This window comes from Ochotona curzoniae, unplaced genomic scaffold (assembly GCF_017591425.1).
Source record: "Ochotona curzoniae isolate NIBS_2020 unplaced genomic scaffold, NIBS_Ocur_1.0 contig_883, whole genome shotgun sequence".
In the NCBI taxonomy this organism is placed as follows: domain Eukaryota; kingdom Metazoa; phylum Chordata; class Mammalia; order Lagomorpha; family Ochotonidae; genus Ochotona; species Ochotona curzoniae.
Window position 1 is genome coordinate 22,091,855 of NW_024466599.1, and position 19,932 is coordinate 22,111,786.

Here is a 19,932-nt window from a genome sequence, read left to right on the forward strand (position 1 = left end):
TAAACTCTAGTGCCCTCTGCACAACGGAATGACTGTGTGTCATTCAGAATACCATTGAGAAGGAACATCTACCGATCTGAAAAGTCAGGCAGGTACATGGCCCCGGTTTCAGGCAATCACACACAACAGCAAAAAGTGTTAACTCTGCCCTCTGTGGCTTAGGATCATGGGTCATTGCTACATTCTCCTCACTAGCCACAGATACTGTATGAAATAGCATATTGTACCTGCAGGAACAGAATCCACGTGGGGAGTGCCCATGCACCCCGCCAGCAGAACCAAGACTGGCGGCACTGGAACTTCCCCCACACCTTGGCTTAGGAGCTGAGGCCGCCTTCGTCTCACAGGTCTTGCTCGATCCAAACGTTCACATTTCATCCCACGGTTCACAGGACTTGGCTGCTTCACATGGAGAGGAGGGCTGCCTGTTCTGGCTCTCTCCCGGCTCCTTCTCCGTGGTTTTCTGCCCCTGTGGTTGCGTTCACACATTCCTGATACCTGAAGAGTCTGTCACTAGTATGCACAGGAAATTTCTATCCATGGCTTTCAGGATAGCTGCTCCTGAAAGATGTCCACGCTCTCCTTCCGGGGTTTCCCATTCCAGCGTACAACCCAAAGCCATTGCGAGGCAATTCAGAGCCTCCAACAGGGAGTTACTGGGTTCTCCAGGTGGGGCCGATCTAGTTGCACGAGTCCTTAAGAGCACAGAACTCTGTGCAGCTGCGATCAGAGGGGCAGACGCAGTCACAGGTTTGAAGCCAGAAGTGTTCGTGACTCCCATTGCTAGGAGGAGGCCACACTGAAAGCACGCAGAGAGCATGGGTGGCCCACAGCTGACACTCAGTTAGGAAACAGGCACCTGAGCCCGACCAGAAGCTGGAACAAGCTCAAGTGCGTTTTCAGAGCCTCAAGAAAGCAACATAGCCCTACTAACTCCTTGTGAGGTGCTAAGTGGAGGACCCAGGCGAGTCGTGGTGCTTACTTTAGAAGGGGCGATAAACAGGTGTGTGTTAATTGGTTACATTTGTAGCAATCTGTTATTGCAGCAACAGAGAATGAGGGCTCCTTCTAGACCAGGAGGTGTGTTCTTCAAGCAAGCCTCCTCTGATCCCCCAGCTCCGGGTGAGGGTTCCCTTCTTGAGTTTTCCCTGCACTGCCTCTCTGCCTCTTGCCAGCCAATGCCCTGGCCCTCCTGGATCTAGGGCTTTGGTTTTTTGTTGTTGTTGTTGTTTTGTCCATATCCTTTTCGCGATAGAACTTGTGCCATTCGGGGCAACAGCTGAAGCCAGTTCATTGTTTTTTCAGGGCATAGCACAGCACCTCTTAGATCATCATGGCTTCATTTCTGTTGGAAGGATGGCTCATTGCTGGGGATGGATGGTTACTGTCTAATAAAATAAATGGCCACGGCAGAGTTGGGCATTGAAATACAGACCATCAAGATGATTGCAAACACAGAAGAGAGCAGCTGATGGATGCTGAATGCTGACAGCACAAGAAAAGCTAGAGTGTGGGAAAGTGGGATATCTAAATATCGTTCACGCTTAGAATTTGACAGTTGTTCAGGCAGTTGGCTCTAAGATGTAAGTTAACACAAAAAATAAATATGATTGCAAGTGAAGATCTAAAATGTGTTCACGTGGAGCCCCTTCAAAGATTCAACTTGCCACATCATGTGTCTTAAGTAAATGAGTGCTCTCCTGCTTCAAAGAGCCAGACATGCAGGAAACATTGTAACACAATTTTTTAGCACCCAGCTGAGCTCCAAAGCAGAGGGAATCCTAGGTCCTGGAAAAGAAGAGGAAATGCAAAGTCAGAAGATCACAAGTGAGAGTGAAGCTGATGTTACAGCAGCCCAGGTGTCTTACTCCTGGATATCCAGTCTCATGGCTTGGATCAAGAATTTAATACCCTTAAGTGAAGACAGAAGTCCTCGGCTGGTGCAGGTAGAGAGCTGGACTCACAAATAAAACTAGCACCTGGTCCGTTGGTTTAGTTCTCGCAAGCTGGGAAAAGGGAGCTTTCCTGTTCTATTAAGGCAGCTTCAGGATGGCATCTGGTCCTCAGAAAGGCCAACTCTTGATTGGAAGACTGGGATTTTCAGCTGCAAGTCACCCATCCCCCATCCCCTATCCCAGAGAGGGAAGAGGAACCCAAAGTTGAGTAAACCGTTGTTATGAACACATACTGAGAGCCCCATAAAACGAGGGGTTCAAGGGATTTTTGTGTGGATGAACACACCCATTGACTAGGTACATCTGCACTTGGAATGCCCTGGTTCTCACTTGCGCCCTCCTCCTCTCATTGCTCACTTGTTTCCTTTATCATATCTCCTCTAATAAACCAGCAAGTATCAAACACGTATGTTTCTGGGGTCTGAGCCATCCTAACAAATATAAAGCCTGAGGAAAGGGGGGCTCTCAGAAAGCTGGGAATTACAGCCAATTGGTAAGTTGTACAGGACACTGAAGAATAGGAACTGGAGTTGGAAGTCTTGCAGACTGAGCCCATACACTGTGGGTCTGTGCTAACCCTGACAGTTCGCAACAGAATTTAAGTGAAGTGTTGAACACCAAGCTGTGGCTGGGAAAGTCAGAAATCAGGTGTTGGTGTGAGAAACATCTTGGAGTACATGGGGAAAGGAGGAGAAGAAAAACTCTGTCTCTTGGCTCATTGGAGCTGCAAGGAAGGATATTATCTGTTCACAGTTCTTGGATAGAGGATAGATGGTTTATGTGAAAACTTGTATCTGCAGGGCTGGTGTTGGGGCAGACATGAATGTGGAGTCAGCACACAGGGTGTGAGCTAACCTAGGAGCATAAGCTGAGTCCAGGGCAGGGATCATGGAGGACACACATCTACTGCATGGGCTCACCCCATCCCAGGGAGCAGAAGGGCCTCACTGAAAGCAGAAAGCTTCTGGTGAAAAATGGTCAGCCATAGGAGGAAAGGATCCCCACGAGGGAGGGAATTACACACAATGACCTTTAAGGATCTGTGGGGGGGGGGGAAACACGATGGAAATAATAAGATTGAAACAAACTTTTACAAAGTTCTTACTACACATCATGCTCTGTCCTTAATTTACATTAAAAAGATGAAGGATTGGAATGTAATTTATGGAAGACGATAAGTGATAAAAGCAACAGCCTTGCTTGTTGAACATATCAAACCAAACTGCCCCCATGCACTGGCAATAGGCAGAGCCATTGGGCTCCATCTGGGCAGTGAGAGTGGGAGGCAGTGAGGTGCACTGCTTCCAAGCTGGGCCATGGGAAGGCTGGTGAAATATCACCAGACATCTTTTTCTCCCTCTTACAGAAGCCCAGTTAAATGTACGTTTGGGCTCATGCAACTCCTGAGTCGTTGCTGAGTGACAACACTAAGCAGAGGTCACAACACCCACTGGGTACCTAGCACAACAGCCTCTTGCTGTGGCAGGCCATGGAGATCTATCTACAGCATAATCTACACAATCCCATTTCAAGTGGATTGAAAAAAAGGGGCAGGGATAGAATGTGCAGACATAAAGGTATGGTTGTTTCTCAATTTAAGTAGAAAAGCAATAGCGTTGAACGTGTCCTCAACAAACTGCAAGGAAGACCTAGGAAATGACCTGGAACACCACATGGGGCTAAAGACGTGAGAAATGCAGGAGAGGTGTTAAAGACGTGGAGGATAGAATGAGAAAGTCCAACGTACATCTATTCAGAAGTTCTAGAAGGAATCTCAATTCTCACCTACCCTCCAATTGGGAACATTTGGGGGAGTGAACCAACAGATGAAAACCCACACACTCTCTTTCTCTCTCACCCTTTCTGTTTCTTTGCTTCTCAAATACATGACTAAAAACAAATTTTTAACAGCCAGAGAGAGAAGAACTACTACCTACAATTAGCATCAGAACAATAAATTCCAAGAACTGGAGTAGAGGAAAATAATGTCTCTCACATTCACTCCCTAAGTCCAGTTCGCAACAGGAGACAAAATAAAGACATTTTTACAAATAAGACCAAATGTACCATTCACAAACTCAGGCTGGAAAACTACAAAAGGATATGTTTCTAAAAGAAACCCAATGTAGCAGGAAGGAGTGGAATATTGAAGCAGCAATGACAAAAGCAAAGGTAAGCCTTGAGTACAACAAAACATTTGCCTGCATGAAAAGCACACGGTGCCTAAGGGGAGTGTTCCAACAAGTGCAACTAAGAAGCTTAATTATAGCAACACACGGGAAGAGAGCAGACGGCCAAAGCTTCTGATACTGTCGGTGACAGCAGAGAAACATTAATTAAACAGAGGCTTGTGTGAATCAAGCACGTATGGTACAAGTTCAATGACGACCTCTAAAAGGATAGAAAGGACTAGAGAACTGCCAGCTCAGCTGAGAGAACAGGGTAGGGGAGAGGAAGAGGGGATGGTGACAAAGGTGACCAAATCAAAGTCAGACAATGAAAAAGGAACAACCAAGAGCACGATCAACAGAAAAATGCCAAACAAGACAGTAGAAATAGAAAATTCATCACAAGAAACACAAAACAGATTGTTTTGTCAGCTAAAAACATCTCAGATTTAACTTATACATCAAACATACAAACTACTCAACAGAGACCAAATGCTCTACACTAACCACATGTCATAATTGTAACAGACTCAACTGGAACATGACCCAAGCTGTTGAAAACAAAACGACAGGGCAGGTGCACATAGTTCATGAGGGGAAGAGACCTGGAGGAAAGATGCATGCCTGTCTGAAGGTGCCAAGTTCAAGGGGATTCAGCATAGGCCTGCCTGTCATAATGCAAGCCTGGGAACTGCATAAACACCCACCAACATGGGGATGAAAACAACAAATGCTAGCACATCCAGAGAATAAAACTGTCCAACAGATAAACGATTGCAGTAGGACAAAAATGAGCCCAAATGGATAAGCATCAAAAGCATAGTGCTGAGTAGCAGAACAGAGCTGAGTGAGAATATCACACTAGGCCCTCTGAATGGAGATGCTTCTTCCAGTGGGAACTTGGTATTGAAGATTAATTTGCACATGTTCATAAAGATACACAAATCAATATGGATAGTTTAAGAAATGCTTGAAAAATAGTGCAAGTTGGGAATCAGCACTCAGGCAAACATGCACAAAACGTGCCAGCACCCGGCCTGCAACTCCGTGCTGCCAAGCAGGACCACTAACCCACTAACCCTTCTAACCCGTGGGGTGAGAGCAGACACCTCCTTGCTAGTCTCTGAGGCTTTTCCTGGTACCATCCTCCCCAACAACCCCACAGACCCCCTCTCTGCCTTCGCTCTCCGCCTTCTCAGAGGAAAAAGCAGAAACCAACGGTTTAAGCAGCTGGACCAGGATCACGCAGCACCTATGTGGGAGACCCCAGAGAGAAAACCTCCACTGACTGCAAAGCTAGTGCCCTCATCTGCACCACCACTTTCTCTCACTCAGCCTCAGTGTCCTCATCTGTAAAGTGGGTGTGATTGTAATGCACTCCCCATAGGTTGACTGTGAAAGATGCATGAAACAATGAAAGGGAAAGTACTGTGCGAATTGACCTAAAAATGCCCAGTGATTGCCAGGGCCAGGTGTAACAGCAGGGGGTCACTTTCTCCTTCAGCTCTTTGAACCAGGGCTTCTGAAGGTGGCTGGGTGAGGAGGGTGGGCTCCTTCCCCCAACCTCTCTGTGCCACCTCCTCATCCGTGGGTTCCTGGGAGCTCAGGGTGCTGGGAGAAGCACATTAGCCTGTGCCACAACAGAATACTCATATGCATGGATTTCAGATTATTTTTTTGTACCTAAATAAACTAACTTTTCATTCATTTTCCATGACCTTTTGGAAAAACCCTCACAAGATGAACTGGTCTTGCCTGGTTCAAAGCCAAAGCTTTCTGTACATACCTGTTCCCCATCACCCCACAGCTCCCCCTGGTGGAGAGCTGGATGTATTCCTGCCCTTTCCTGGCTAGCCTGCCACCACCTCCTGGCAGCCTTCCCCTTGGGAGGAAAGGCCAAAAGCCTGGAAATGTCAACAACGTTGCCCTCTTTTTTACAACCTGTTTTCCAACCCCTCTGCGTCTTCACAGCAGCCCAGTAAGGAGGAAAGATGATTCATGTCTAGGTTACAGGAGCAAGGATGGAGTTCAGAGGAGCCGAGAGTCTTGTCTGAAAGAGGGAAGAAGTGGAGCAGAGGGATCCAGGAGGTTCAGGGTGGCACATCCGATCCCTAACAGCCAGAGGGGGCAAGGCATGCTGTGTGCTGCTACCCCAGGGCAAGGGCTCCACTCTGCCTGGGTGGGAAGAGAGGAAAGTGCTACGCCACAACAGCATCAGCAGCCAGAAGCAGAGTGGTGCAAGGGCGAGGCCAGATCTACACTTGCTCAGGGAACAGCACCACCTGCTGACAGGGCCAGACAGGGAGCGGGACAGGAGGGGAGTAGAGCAAGCCCCATGGCACTCAGCACTCTGCCCTTGACACTGGCCTTCCCGGACTGTAGTGGAACACCCGGGCCCAGCTGGAGCAGCCTGCATCCCCAACAGGGTGGATTCAGTCACTGGAAAGAGATGTCTCCTGTCACCCCTCACTCCTGCCTTGGTCTCACTCTCAGGCAGTCACCAAGGCGTAGCCAACACAGCAGTACACAGTGTAGTGGGGAGGCAGGCTGCAAGAGAAGAGGGCTAGGATGTGTGTGGCTTTCCCACGGGTCACACTGCAGTGAGCTGACCCCAAGCTGTTCTGCTGTTCTGATCCTAGATTATCAGAGGGGCATTTCCCCTGTTGGATCACAATACCTCCTCCAGGCAGTCTGCTTGGCTGGCCACTCCAGCATCCTTGTCCCTTCCCCTGCAGGACAGACAATACAGCTCTCTCATCCCCCTCCTCTCACTTCCCCAATGCCTCAAGCTGATCTGCCCACAGCTTATCTGCTTCTCTGAGTGGTCTCTTAACCTCTGTCTCTCCTTGTGCCAGACTGCATCCTCCAAACAAAACCTCTCTCTCACTCCTCAACTGCACTTCCTTTAATTCCTTGCAGAAGAGCTACACGGGGTGGTGAAATCAGCTTCCAGCCGGCTCCTCCACACAGTGTGAAAACTCCACCTTGGGATGCGGAGCTGCTGTGCTGCGCTTTGGTGCCCTCCTGTGGGGAAAGTCGGCATGGAGCATCCTGTGTGGGAGCGCGGCTCCTCAAACTGGAGGGTGTGACCTCTGGCCTCAGTGATGCTGGGACCCCCAAGTTCACCAGGCTTCCCTCCCAACCAACATAACTGGGCTTCTAGCACATAATTCAGTCCTCTGACCTCAGTGTTGTATCAGTGGTCCATCAGTAAGTGGATGCTTGGTGTAGTATAGCCAGCTTGGACCAGGGACCAGCCAGCCTTGTCAGGAGGGTTGTAGGGCACTGGACAAGCCATGGACCACCCTGGAGAAAGCTGGTCTGAATCTGTGTTGACCCCAGGGCCTGCATTTCCCAGCTCTAAAACAGAGGCACTGCATCTGACACCTCCAAGGTCTTTCCAACTCTGGGTGTGAGTCTTAGGGCCAGGGCCGGGGCAACTCAAGGGCCAGAGGTGACACCAGAATTCCCATGAGCAATGGCCTACATCGTGTCTCCCGTGGACCAGCTGCATTTGTGTCAGCTGACAAGGTCATCACCCACTCTTGTCTCCAAACTCGGGGACATGCCACCCTACACTTTAGGACAGAGACTCAAGGACTTGGAGGGGTTGGGTGGGGCGGGGGGGGGGGACCTGAGTATTATGCCAAGTCTTGTGACGATATAGGCAGCACCTGCATTGGGTTTGCAGACTCTCCTGCAGCTAAAGATTAAAAATAGCCCAGGCACAAGGATGGCCCCAGCTGTAAATCCATCAGCAAGGACTATTTCTGTCCATCTCGCTTGCCTGGGGTTCCTCCTCCCACCTCCATCCTGTGCCACCTGGCCTCCCCTTCCTCCTCACCTTGCACAGGTTGGGGTACATGGGCTGCCTTGGCAACAGATCTGCAGCTCTGAGAAGTCCAAGCTTTGCTGCCCATGAACCGGCAGGCACCCTGGCCCCAGGCGCTGGCTTCTAGGTAGGGAGCACTTCCCCCATCAATGCTCCCCTGCCCCGTTCCCAATTCAGCCCCACACACTGCCTTATCCCTCCGCCCTCTCCTTCCCCCGACAGAGCGAGACCCTGCGGGTAAGATATTAGATACAGTACCTAGCAAGTGGCAGGTGCTCAGAATGAAAAATTGTCTTCCCCTGCCAGCCAGCCCTCTACAGCGCTCACTTTCTCAGCTGGCCGTGTCTCCAGAGCCCCTTTGAGGAGATTATGCTCCGTCTAAACCCCTAACCCAGCTAGGAAGCCAGCTCCCAGACACCCCTGAGGACGCCTGGTCCCAGAGACATTCAAGGAGCCAACACACACGCGAGGCCGTGGGCAGTCTTCTACCGCCCTCTGCAGGCCGCAGTGCCACGCTGCAGGCGGCGTCCTCCCCTGAAGGGGGACCAACCCAGAGAAACCCTCCACTTTCATTTTACTGACAGGAGCGCAGTGCTGGCCAGGGGCTGAGCAGGGCGCCGCCCAGCGATGCCCGGCAGCTAACGAGGGCCCAGCACCGGCTTGCTGGCTTTGGTGCCCACTCTGCTTCTGCCTTAGGGCCTGGGAGTTCTCTTCACTCTGCCCTAAGAGCTTCATTTTAAAAAATCACAAGCTTCAGGTCCTGCCCCAGGAGGTTCCTGAAAATCATGGGACATGGGCCTGCATGGATCTCCATGTCTGACTTTTTAAAAGACTTTTTAATTCATTTATTTGAAAGAGCTACAGAAAGAGGGAGACGGGGGTCGGGGGAGAGAAACCAACTACTCCAGATGACGCCAATGGCAGGGACAGGGCCAGGCAGAGGCCAGGAGTCAGGAACTTCATCCAGGGGCCCAAGCTTGTGGGCCATCTTCCACTGCTTTCCAGGCACATGGGCAGGAAACTGGACCAGGAGTAGAGCAGCTGGGGCATGAATCATTGCCCATATGGGATGTCGGTGCCACGGGCATAAGTCTTGCCCATTAAGGCCCCCAATACCAGCTCCTCATCAAATGACAAAGTTCCGTAGCCTAAACCATACTGTGAAGACCATTGTATCATATGGAATATTCTGCAGAAGGGGGTGCTTGGGGGTGGGAGGGGAATGGGTCCTTGGTGGCTGGCTGCGACACGGGAGCTGCTGGAGCTGGCTTGGGATTGTGGTGACAAGCACTTGCTTCTCAAGTGACAAAAGCAATTTTCTTTACTAGCAGTGTGGGGCACTGGTTCAACCCCTCGCTGACCCCGCACCAGGCAGTGTTTCTGACAGTGGAGGTGCGTGGCAGGGTCACGCCTCCTGCCTGGAGCCACATTGCAGTGCCATCACCAGGCGCAGCACGAGGGACATCTTGGCCCCCTCTTGCTCTCTGGACCAGCTGCAGGGACCTGTGGGGTCTGTCAGGCCCAGACCCTGCACACGTGGAAGGGTGCCCAGCTTTGGATGGCTACGGGTCCCTGAGGTAGTGGGAGTTTTCAGGCTGTGATTTTATAGGTTTGGAGAGCAGGACAAGAAGGGATGATCACTCCAGTCCAGTCCTTTCATTCTGCAGTAAAAGGAAGCACAGGAAGAGGAAGTGACAGCCCAAGGTCACGCAGTTAGAGCCCGGGCTCCCTGATTCCTTCTCTCTCTGGCTAATCTTGATTTTGATAGCATCCTTAGCTGACTCAAGTCTGAATGAAAATTCTTCTATCTGATCATTTTTGCTTTTACAACGCATGAAGCCCAAGCGGGAGGAAATCCCACACATTCGAGGGGCTCAATAATTGCATTGGTTGGAGGGCAGTCTGACTTTATGCAGCTTCATAAAACTGGATCCAATTAACCTTGAACTTTCTTTCTTTCTTTGTTCTCGCCAATGGCCCAGAAGTGGTTACAAGGTTTAGTCTCATCCCACAGCTTCATCGCCTCAGTTCAGGATGGAGCTGAGGTTGTAATAGGAGATGGGCTGGTTTGGAAGGGTGTCAAAGTGTCTTTGCCGTATGCTGCAGAGGTCTGTGGCAATCCGTCTTGGATGGACAGACCCTGGCGTGAGGTGGGCACACAGGCCGTCCAGTGGGCAGGGATGAAGAACAAAGGCTGCCTGAGCCCATTCTAAACACACGATTCCAGTTAAGATGACATCAGTTGCTTCTTGGGTCCCATTGTTCAGAATTCGCTGATCATTATGTTTGCAAGTTTTTGATCAAAATCTTCCACAACCATCGATTTGCTTCGAAATGGCCTCTTGCTGCGTCACAGCTTTGTCATCTGGAAGCTTCCAGAGATGCATGTTCTGTGGGAGGTGCTTCCTGCTCCAGGAGAGGCCGGCCAGGCCACAGGAACACGCCACTGAGGGTGATGGCTTCAGACCCTCTGAGACCAGGGCTTGCAGTTTTCCGCATCCCCAGTGACACACTAGGAAGATACAACAGATTCCTTGTGGCCAGGCTCTACTGATGGCCCCATTCCACTCTCACACATGCACCACCTCCCACTACTGTCCTCTACCGGTCCAAAATGGAAGACCACCCAGCAGTCCAAGCATGGCCCAGGGCAGGACCCCTAAGTTTCCTACTATTTGTCCATTCTCTTGAGCACTTGGCATGGGGCAGCCATCCTGATAGGCTCCAGAGGCACCATGACGAAAAACAGAAAAGTGGTCCCCATTCAAGTGGCATTTCCACTCCAGTCAGATCAGGACTGGCTTGTAGAGGGGACTCCTTGTGTGAATTTCCCACTGGGATTTTCAATCCTGTGCTACGTGACACAGAAAGGAGCCCTTCAAGGGACCCTGGAAATGATGGATTCCTCACTGGCTCACCTACCTGCAAGCGTGCTCATCAGGCACTGCTTCTCCCAGGCATGGTGTTTGGGCAATTGCCACCCCTGGTGGCTGTGTGGCTGTGATGGGAAGGTCTTTTGGGCATCTTCACTTCCCAGGGGCATCGCCTGGGGTCTGTGTGGTTCTTGCCTCACAGCTAACATCGTCCCCAATATCGGAAGATGCTAAGAAGCTGCCCCATGTGATCTTCCCCTAGACATGTCACATGAGTCTGCCTACACTAATGACCATGAACCTTCTCAGCCATGTCTGTTACCTACACCTCCAAGGTGGCAACTGAGCACCTACGTGACATGTGGCTACCCTGGCACAGATGTGGCTGAGGTCATTAGTGATTTCCTCATTTTCCTTCTAACACCGGAGACCTTCAATTCTGTGTCTTTAGCAACGAAAGCATAAACAATACCAGTGCAGGGCACTAAAGGGTGGGGTCTTCTGGAGTTTGGGCCATGACATGTATCCCGACGGGCAAAGGTGGCAACTATACCCCATGTTCTTCCAATCCCTAGAAGGACTAAACTCTAAGGTGTCCCATGGCGGAGGAAAGGGGTGTGTATGTGCTTCTCTCTTACTAATGGCAGTGGGCATCTCACCCCACAGAGCCAAGATGGACATTAACCCTAGGCTGCCCAGCTGAGAGTCAGCCCCATGTCCCACCCCTCTGTGGAATCTTCCCCTGCAGTTCGCAGCTGGTCCCTGGCTGTCGCAGAAGGCGTGACGCTTGAGGGGGCATCCTACCAGGGTGGTAAACTGGTCCACACAGGCATTGCGGATCTTCTCTGGGGTGGCGGGACTGTCCAGCCGGAAAAGTGGCTTCGCGTTATAATCTGAGTGCTGAGTGCGAGCTGCACGAATGGCATCCTTGATGGCGAAGAAGATAGAGGCAGCCAGGAAGAGGGGTGGCTCCCCGACAGCCTAGACAGAACAGAGCACAGGGCAGGGAGTCAGAGGCAGCTCTAGCCTTGGCGTCCCTCACAGGCCCAGAGCGCTAGGCAGTTAGCCTGTCACGGGAGATTCGATGACGCCCCCACACTACCCGCCCCAGCACCTGAAAATACAGCAGGAAGCAGCCATCAAAATTCATCAGCAGCTGACAGCAATCAATTCTGTAAATGACAGGACCCCGTGGGTGTATTTCCTTACTTCTCCTGGTGTAATTTTCCCTGATGACACCAGGCAAACATAATGTGCTATTAAGTGTTCTATTAAGAGTTGTAGTAAGTCATCATATTTTATAACCTCCTAAACCCTGATGGGAGTTTTAACTCTTGGCTCACAGCTACAAACCCAGGAAAACAGTCAGCCCACAGCTCCGACTGTGACGCCTACAGGCACCTGTAACTAAGTCCGCGTCATCTGCTGGAGTTCTGGGTACAACGATGAAGAGGATTAAAAGCACTTTCCAGCATAGCTGATTAATTCCGCCCCCCAAAGCCTGGCTCAGAGACCACCTGTTTCAGAACCACTAACATATATTCATTAAAACCTTGTTTTCTGGGGCCTTATCCTAGAGCTAATCCATCCAATTTTCTAGGGAGGAGGGACTGCATGGCGTGCATTTTAGCATGAGCTTCCCTGATTCCAATGCACTGTGTGGCCAACGGGGATTGAGCTGAGCAAAGGGGCATCTCATTGGTTACAAATGATTAGTTGTGATCCTTTTTTTTACTGCTAGAGCTTAGTCATCACATAATATAAATTCTCCACTACTTCCTACTGAATGGGACAAGGAAGAAACCAGGACAGTCATCCACAGTCCTCCAGGTGCAATGTTCCAATCTCAAGGTCAAGTCTCAGTAGCGGAAGGGCAAGTAAGCATGAGTAAAGTAAGCATGAGTAAAGAGGCAATGCCCTCAGCTGCTGCGAAGATGCTGACTCTCTAGGGACCACAGGAATGCCACATCTGTTCAGTCTTCTCTGAGAATCAAGCAGGAGATATGCATGCCTAAGCCCTGTGTGCTGGTCAGGATTTGACCTCCTGGACGGAACTCATGGATCAAAGCAGCAGCTTTGAAATGGTATCCCCAATCCAAGGTAACTGATTCTCAGGCCCTCACCAAGTCTCTTCCTTCTTTAAGATGAGCCCCTTGCAGATTCACCAGCCCTATCGATGGCCTGCAACCACGCAGCTCAGAAGGCAGCCTGGACCCAAGCTACGGTACCTTGGAAGCATAAATGGCCTTCTTGTTGGGGCAGTCACGGAGCAGGGAGACCCGGAACTCAATGGGGATGCTGCCGAAGGCCGGGATCTTGTAGGTGCTGGGCCCCCGGGTGTGCAGGCTGCCCTCAGGGGAGTAGTGCAGCTCCTCCAGGGTGAAGAGGCCAAGGCCCTGGACGAATGCGCCTTCCACCTGCAGGACAGACAGACATGGATGTGCGTGCCTGCCTCCGTCCTCCTCAGGGACACAAAGCCTCACCAGTAATCCAGCCTGGGAGGAAGCTTCAGCCCAGGGCAACCTCTCTGAACTTGGATGAAGCAAAAGTGTTAGGGCCAAAGGTCAGTTTCAGGACCTGTCAGCAATCCTAGGTGGGTCACAGAGCACAGGCACGGCCTGCCATGGGAACCTACTAGAGTTTCTAAGGGGGCATTCCTCACGTGTTGCCACTGACCTGGTAGCCCAAAGCTGAGAAGCAGGTGGACAGGAGAAGCGGCGTTCCTTAGCGAGTTCTTATAGGGTACTGGGTTCTCACATGCCTGGCCTTAGAGAGAAAATTTCCCTGCCATAGCTTCCAGATCCCTTTAGGACACCTGCTGCTTTAGCCTCCTGGCTCAGAAAGTTGACAGGTGATACCACAATGACCTTGTGAGGATGGGGCAAGGGACCATCTAGGAATCACCCTTGAACCTGTAGTGCCTGGTGCAGGGCCTGCCCGTAGCAGGGTTATCTCAAACAAGTTGCTCAATGGATGCATGAGATGACTGGCTGCTGGCTGATTTCTGTGGGCTCAGTAATGGTCCATGGTGGAGAAGCACGTCTACATGGTCTACCAGATGCTCACTGTCCCAGCTCTGGGTCCTTATCTCTGTTGTCTGATGCTTCACTGTTGCTGTCCATTTGTCCCATATTTCCCCACTTTGGTCCAACCCTTTGCCCCTTAGAGACCCTCTCTTTTGCCCTCAGGCTTGGAAGTATTCGCTGTGTGGAAGGGGAGTGAGGGGATAATCAACTCTTCTGACCCTACAGCCAAGAGCATCAATCCTGGACACACGTCCATTCCACATCAGCCTCTCCCTCCAGTCACATGTGTGGGTTCACATGCCACACATGTGTGTATCTCATGTTTCACCATTCATCCTCTTGCTCTCTGAGGTGTGAATACCACTTCCACATTTTGTTTTCTGCCTTGAGAACTCAAGTTCAACTTCAGTTCCATTCTGGTTACAGCCTGCTTTGAAATGACAATGAGGGGCCCAGCAGATAGCCTAGCAGCTAAAGTCCTCAAAAGCACTGGGATGCCATAGGGTGCCGATTCTAATCCCAGCAGTCCCGCTTCCCATCTAGCTCCCTGCTTGTGGCCTGGGAAAGCAGTCGAGGTCAGCCCAAAGCCTTGGGACCTTGCACCCACATGCGAGACCCAAAAGAGGCTCCTGGCTTTGGACTGGCACAGCTCCAGCCATTGTGGCCACCTGGGGAGTGAATCAATGGATGGAAGATATTCCTCTCTGTACATCTGATTTTCTGATAATAACAATAAAAAAAGACACACCTAGCATAAAGCCTAAATCCTTTCTGAGGCCAGCAGTCACACCTGCTCATGTACCACTTCAGGTTTTGTAGGGCTTGAAACTTGTACAGTTATGGATAGTGGAAGGTTCTTCTTAAAACTATACAAAACCACAAACAACAACAACAAAAAAACTAAATTGAAAATAACTATCTAAAAAAAAAACAAAAGAAAGAAATGACACCAGGAGGCAGGTGTGGTGGCATAGGAGGTTAATCTTCTAACTGCAGTGCCAGCATCCTCTACAGGCACTGGTTCAAGTCCTGGCTGCTCCACTTCCCATGCAGCTCCCTACTCATGGCCTGGGAAAGCAACGCAGGATGGTCCAAGACCTTGGTGCCCTGTACCCATGTGAGATATCTGGAAGAAGCTGCTGACTCCTAGCCTCAGACTGGTTCATCTCTGGCTATTGCAGCCATTTGGGGAGCAAACTTCTGGATGAAAGATCTCTCTATCTCTCCTTTTCTCTCTCTCTTTAACTCTGACTTTTGAGTAAAATAAATAAGTCTTAAAATTAAAAGAAAAGAAAAAACACTGGGCAACAGACTGTGGCTGGTGGATGGAGTGGGGAAACAGCAGTTACCAAGTCCCTCTGTCACCATCCTGGTCCCCTGTGAACCTTACCTGTCCAATATCAATGGCAGGGTTCAGACTGGAGCCAACGTCCATGACAATGTCCGTGCGGAGGTTCTAAGGCGAATGGTAAAACAGAAGCGGTTTGAGAAGTGAGAGATGCTTGGAGTCACACAGATATGATGACTCTAAGACTAAAGGTTCCGTCCACACAGAAGGGAAGCGTGCAGAGCTGGGCACGCTCTTGGGCACAAGTGGCCAGGCTCCCACCCCGTCTCTGTGCACACTATCACTACCCAGCTTTGCATTCTCAGCAGCAAGGGAGGGGCCAGAGAGCAGCACCGACCTCTGGTAAGCAAAAGGAACCTTGCACACTCTGTGAGCATCAGGGCAAGTTCCAGGGACCTGAGGTTTTGAACTTGTGTGTGGGTGGATTATGTAAGAAAAGAGTGGACCCACCGTGTGCTGCACATGGACTGCCTGCAGCTTGTCCCCTCTGGTTCTGTAGGGTCTATAACGATCATGTGATTAAGTGATTGAAAAAAGCTAAAGGAATATTTTGTGACGAGGAAGAATCATATGAAACTGAAATTGCAGCATCCACAAAGAACATTCTCTTGGAAAACAGGCTCATTTGTGTAGATGATTTCATGAAATTTTGTTTTGTTTTGGCACAAGAGTAAACTTTTCACACTATTTTCCCATGATTTGTTTTGAAGTCCCCTGTCCTCTGGATGCTTTCACACAACAATAGAGTTGAGGCAAAGACTGGGGTGACCCACCATGCCTGCACACTTCTCTTGGGCCTTGCATGGAATGCCTCACCACCCCTGTAGTACGTCCCTCTCGGCCCAGTGGTACAGTCTGTCTCTACCAGCCCTTGGTTGCTGCTTTTCTCTTCCCCACCTTGGCACTAAACCTTTGCAGACTTCTTACCTTGTGATCTCCTGTTAAGCAGTCGATTTCCACTTCAGAGCAGGCTACCCCGTAGGTGAAGTAGTGGAAGGGATTCCCTGAGTTCGTCTCAAAGCTATAGCCAAGGTTGGGTGTTCTAGAAGAGAGGATATTGCATGTGTACTAAGAGAAACATGCCCCTTCCCCATTGACACCCAAGTGCTCCGAATAGTTTTGCTTTTTTCATCCAGTTGTTCTCTGAAAAAGCCCACATATTTGGGATAGCTTGGATGTATTAGTGAAACTTAGGTAATCAAGAGCATTTTGTCTCTTGCTTCTGTCGTTTTGCCAGGGGCCCTCATCCGGTCATTCTGCAGTCTGGCAGTGTTAGGCCTCAGTTCATGGAAGCCGCACTCACAGGCTCTACTGAATTGCAGCCCAAGGTCTCCTGAACCGAAGGCTCTGCCTGTGATGGCTCCTGGGCTGTGTTCACAGGTTCACCTGCTACCTTTGCCAAGGTGAGAGTTAAGCAGAGCAGTATCTCATGTCAGTCGGCACCAGGAAGCAAGCGCTCCCACCTTCCAGTGCTTGGACCGTTCTACAAACAAGCTGAGAAAGTCTAGGAACAGAAGCAGACATCCCCTTCTACTTCTTTTTTCTTTTTTTTTTAAGTCCTGAAGTACTTTATACACTTTAGATTTTGCGTGAACTGGATGCATACATATGCATGTTTTTTGAGTATTCTATTTCTGTGGGCTTTTTGTGTTACAGCAGAGAAACCACAAGAACTGGCACAGCTAGAAGGCAAACAAGAACAAAGCAACACAGGGCAGAGGGGGAAAGTTTGCATAAGAGAAACCACCATTTTCCTAAACTCTGATTTCCCTCTTACAAAGGGATCTCTAAAATGTATTAGGAGTTCAGGAGAAAGCCTGTATTGCTTTGTGTTTCTGTTAGTGAACTCTTCCAGAACCTGGGAACATTGGCAAAACACGTGCTTTCCATTACAGCAGTCATCGCAGGATGTCTGTGAGGGATGGGCTCCAGAAAACCACCTCCAGATGTCAACTCCCCAGAGGCTGAAGTCCTTCTCACTAAACGCCACTGTAGTTCCACAGGACATGCATCTCCTGATGCGTTCACTAGTCATCTCAAGACTGCTTTCGATATCTGACACAATGCAATGCTCTAGAAAGAGTAGGTTTACCATATTGTTTGGGGAACAAGGACAAGAAGACAAATCAGTCCTTTTCAAGTATTTACAGTTCGCAGTTGGTTGGATCCTTACGTGCAGCCATATGGGTCTGGAGGAGTGGCAGGGTTTTATGTTCCCATTTTTTCAAGACATTTTGAAACAAACAAATTTCCTTCCAACCTCCCTTCCTTCTTCCTTGCTTTATTCTATTGCTCTACAAAAGAAACAGGCCTCGTTTAACTTCTCAAGAAACCTACAACATGATGATTTACAGTAAGCAGGCTCATGTCTTTGTGCAGCTTCTATGCCCAACTGGCAGGGTCCCCAGCTATGGGCACTGCTGTGGGATTTGGAAGTTTCAGGAGATGCATGCTGACTTCTCAGTCATGCTGTCTTAAGGAAGTTCTACCTGTGAGACCACAGAGGCAAAAAGTTCTCATTCCTGGGGAAGAGTTCTCTAAGGAGAAAAGCAATGCACGGGGGGCAGACATGTGGTTCAGTGTTGGAGACGTGAGTTAAGAGATCTGCGCCCCACCTCACAGTCCCTGGGCTTGAGCCCCAGCTCCTGACTCTAAACTCTTCCTAAAGCAGACTCTGGGAGATAGCAGTGAGAGCTCAACTGGTTAGATTCCTGTCACCCAGGTCGAAGTTCCTGGCTCCCAGCTTCATCACTGACCCAGTCCTAGCCCAGGCGAACGTTAGGAGAGTGGACTATTATGTAGGAGATGATTCTCTGTCTCTCTCTCTTTGTCTCTCTCTCTCTCTAGGAAATACAATCTTTTAAAAGTGATGCAATGTATAGTGCCAAACAGCACGCAGGTAACAGCAACACCATGACTCGGATCATCAAACACCCCTGGAGTTCATAAGAGAATGCTGAGGGAGAAATAAGGGAAGGTCGGCTGGCATATTGGAGAGAACAGCTTCAGCAGGTGCCACTGAGCTCCCCAGGGAAAAAGGCCACTTTGAGGCCTCAATTAGGATGAGGCCCTCAATGTGTTGACACCTGCCGTGGTACACAGTTTGGCTAAGTATTTCAGAGCACTGTTAGATTGAAAACATCAACACAAGGTGACTCAAGAGATGAGTTTCGGTGTACCTGCTCTCTCCTGACCTTGGGTTGCCAGGAGTCAGAGCTGGAGGGCAGGCACCAGGGAGCTGAGGCTGACGTCACGCAGCGAATGGGCCAGACCAGCACCCTACTTACTTATAAAACCCAGTAGCAGACAAGCTCACGGCATCCATGTAGGCAGCTGAGACCTGCAGGCAGAAAGGCATCAGGAAGAGATAGGCACAGTTGGCAGAGACCCTGACCAGTCTCAGCTTGCACAAGTCCATCCTCTGTATCTGGAAGTCAATTTTCAACTCAATTTCCTTCCAGCCCTCACTGCTTATCCCCATTTGTCACTGCCTGCATTACAGCCTCATCGTCTAAAGCCTGGGGTACTATAGTAAGAATCTCTTTCTTGGACCTTCCTGCCTCAAGTCAACCGCCCAGCTCAGAAGGAGTGGTCACCTTCCCATTCCACACTGCCCACAGCCCCCCTCTGCTGGAGCTCTCAGTGTCTCCCCATCACTGAAGGAGCAGATCCTGGTACTGAGTGTCACAACCTTTTCTGGGGCCTTTTTGTAGCACTCGCACCACTGCCCAGCCAAACTTCATTGTGTCCTTCCATGTTCCCACCAGGCTACACCTTCATTTCTGTGGTTCTCCACTGCATTCGTCCAACTCCCATTTATCCCTCAATGACTGGCTCAAATTTGTCATTCCAATCATGTCTTTGGGGCTAACTCCCATTATAAAAGCAACTCTCTGTCGTGTTCATGATACTTAACACGTGAGCCTTCTAGTTTTGCTGACAGCTTCCTACTAATAAAAGCCGTACACATGTCATCTCTTTAACTGCGTAATAGGTCTTTTGGCATCCCTAGCATGAGTACAACACTGATTTCAGATGTACTTAATAAATCTGTATCAATGCCACTATCAATTAGTAAGCGCTTTACTAGGTACCAGATGCCTATTAGCACTCCCCATGCATTATCTCATTTAATAGTGACTATGATCCTATAGAAGCTGCGCTACTTTCCTCATTTTACTGATGAGGAGAATCAGCCTTAGGGAATAAGTTCTTTGGTCTGGGATGTGCACTAGGCACATCATGATGTGTCTGTGTGTATTTGGTGATCTTTCATGGCTTATTTTGGGGGGAATTATCTGCTTATTAAGAACATTAGACCATGTAGCTGACAGTTGAGGGCAAAGGGCAGCTCAACAGGTAAGAGCACACAGCTGCCATCAGGCTGCTGTGAGGATATTAAGATGGCCTGACAAATGCATGCCCAAACGCAAATGAACACACTCAAGCTCCATCCCTAAGGCATTCCACATATGGTATCTGGGAGGCACAGGAAGCTTCTTTTCTTTAACATAAAGGAGATATTTAAACTCCTTGAGCTGGTTTACATGTAGTCATAGTTTACATGTTACCATAATGGCTAGTTCTTCCATTCCAGTTCTGGGGGTCAAGGAAGCAGAGGCGCCATGGGTATTTCTGTCTAGTGGAGGTGCTGTGGTCCCCTGCCCACCAGGGCCTTCCAAGCTGTGATCCCCCGGCCGCCAGCACCCTCCTCACTGGGGTCCCCCACC

The 19,932-nt window shown here is 49.8% G+C and overlaps 1 protein-coding gene across 1 annotated transcript in view; it reads right to left on the bottom strand.

Annotated features, from left to right (window-relative positions):
* Nucleotides 1-9,690: 9,690 nt before the first annotated feature.
* XDH (xanthine dehydrogenase) overlaps nt 9,691-19,932 on the bottom strand; it is a 62,607-nt gene continuing 52,365 nt past the window's right edge. The window contains exons 31-36 of the mRNA XM_040993975.1: nt 18,490-18,542; nt 16,130-16,244; nt 15,245-15,310; nt 13,057-13,245; nt 11,633-11,809; nt 9,691-10,467 (exon numbers count right to left, since the gene is read on the bottom strand). Of these exons, the coding sequence (XP_040849909.1) occupies nt 10,417-10,467; nt 11,633-11,809; nt 13,057-13,245; nt 15,245-15,310; nt 16,130-16,244; nt 18,490-18,542 (651 nt within the window). The 3' untranslated portion in view covers nt 9,691-10,416. The remainder of the gene's footprint in view (nt 10,468-11,632; nt 11,810-13,056; nt 13,246-15,244; nt 15,311-16,129; nt 16,245-18,489; nt 18,543-19,932) is intronic.